This window comes from Naegleria gruberi (assembly GCF_000004985.1).
Source record: "Naegleria gruberi genomic scaffold NAEGRscaffold_70, whole genome shotgun sequence".
In the NCBI taxonomy this organism is placed as follows: domain Eukaryota; phylum Heterolobosea; class Eutetramitea; order Acrasida; family Naegleriidae; genus Naegleria; species Naegleria gruberi.
In genome coordinates this window covers 229,038-230,053 of record NW_003163257.1, presented here as the reverse complement: position 1 = coordinate 230,053, position 1,016 = coordinate 229,038, and the positions used below count along the sequence as shown (strand labels likewise).

Genomic DNA, 1,016 nt, shown 5'->3' with positions numbered 1-1,016 from the left:
CCAAACCCAAACCCAAACCCAAACCCAAACCCAAACCCAAACCCAAACCCAAACCCAAACCCAAACCCAAACCCAAACCCAAACCCAAACCCAAACCCAAACCCAAACCCAAACCCAAACCCAAACCCAAACCCAAACCCAAACCCAAACCCAAACCCAAACCCAAACCCAAACCCAAACCCAAACCCAAACCCAAACCCAAACCCAAACCCAAACCCAACCCAAACCCAAACCCAAACCCAAACCCAAACCCAAACCCAAACCCAAACCCAAACCCAAACCCAAACCCAAACCCAAACCCAAACCCAAACCCAAACCCAAACCCAAACCCAAACCCAAACCCAAACCCAAACCCAAACCCAAACCCAAACCCAAACCCAAACCCAAACCCAAACCCAAACCCAAACCCAAACCCAAACCCAAACCCAAACCCAAACCCAAACCCAAACCCAAACCCAAACCCAAACCCAAACCCAAACCCAAACCCAAACCTAAACCCAAACCCAAACCCAAACCCAAACCCAAACCCAATTCTAAAAATAGAATTCTTCCAAACCCAATCTTCAAACCCTAGCCCAAAATTATAAACTTATTCAAATATCATTAAATTTTATATCATTCGATTGGAAATGATGAGTAGAACAACGTGTTATATTTAGTTTTTCAATTTATAAAATATTAACTTTGTAAATAGTGGCAGATTAAAATTTGTAAAATGAAACTATAGGAAGAATGATAATTTCAAATCCTTTAATGAGATTATATAGTATATATCATCATTAACAACATCTATAATCACTTTCATATCAAATTTCAAAAGTTCAAGTCTGTAGATATAAAAGTATAGAGGGAAAAGGGAAGTTGTGAGGTACAATAGGTCAACTATAACTTTTGAGTTTCTCATCAAAACATATTGAATCCTGACATGAAAATGTTCCATTTGGTGAGTATACATCGAATATCAAATTTATTTTAACTTTCATATTTAAAGATTTCTTCCCTCAACCATCATGGTC

General features: G+C 38.6%; 1 protein-coding gene across 1 annotated transcript in view; it reads right to left on the bottom strand.

Annotated features, from left to right (window-relative positions):
• Positions 1 to 701: 701 nt before the first annotated feature.
• Positions 702 to 1,016, bottom strand: part of NAEGRDRAFT_74513 (uncharacterized protein) — a gene marked incomplete at both ends in the record, with an annotated part of 918 nt that continues 603 nt past the window's right edge. The window contains one exon of the mRNA XM_002670502.1: positions 702 to 748. Within this exon, the coding sequence (XP_002670548.1) occupies positions 702 to 748 (47 nt within the window). The remainder of the gene's footprint in view (positions 749 to 1,016) is intronic.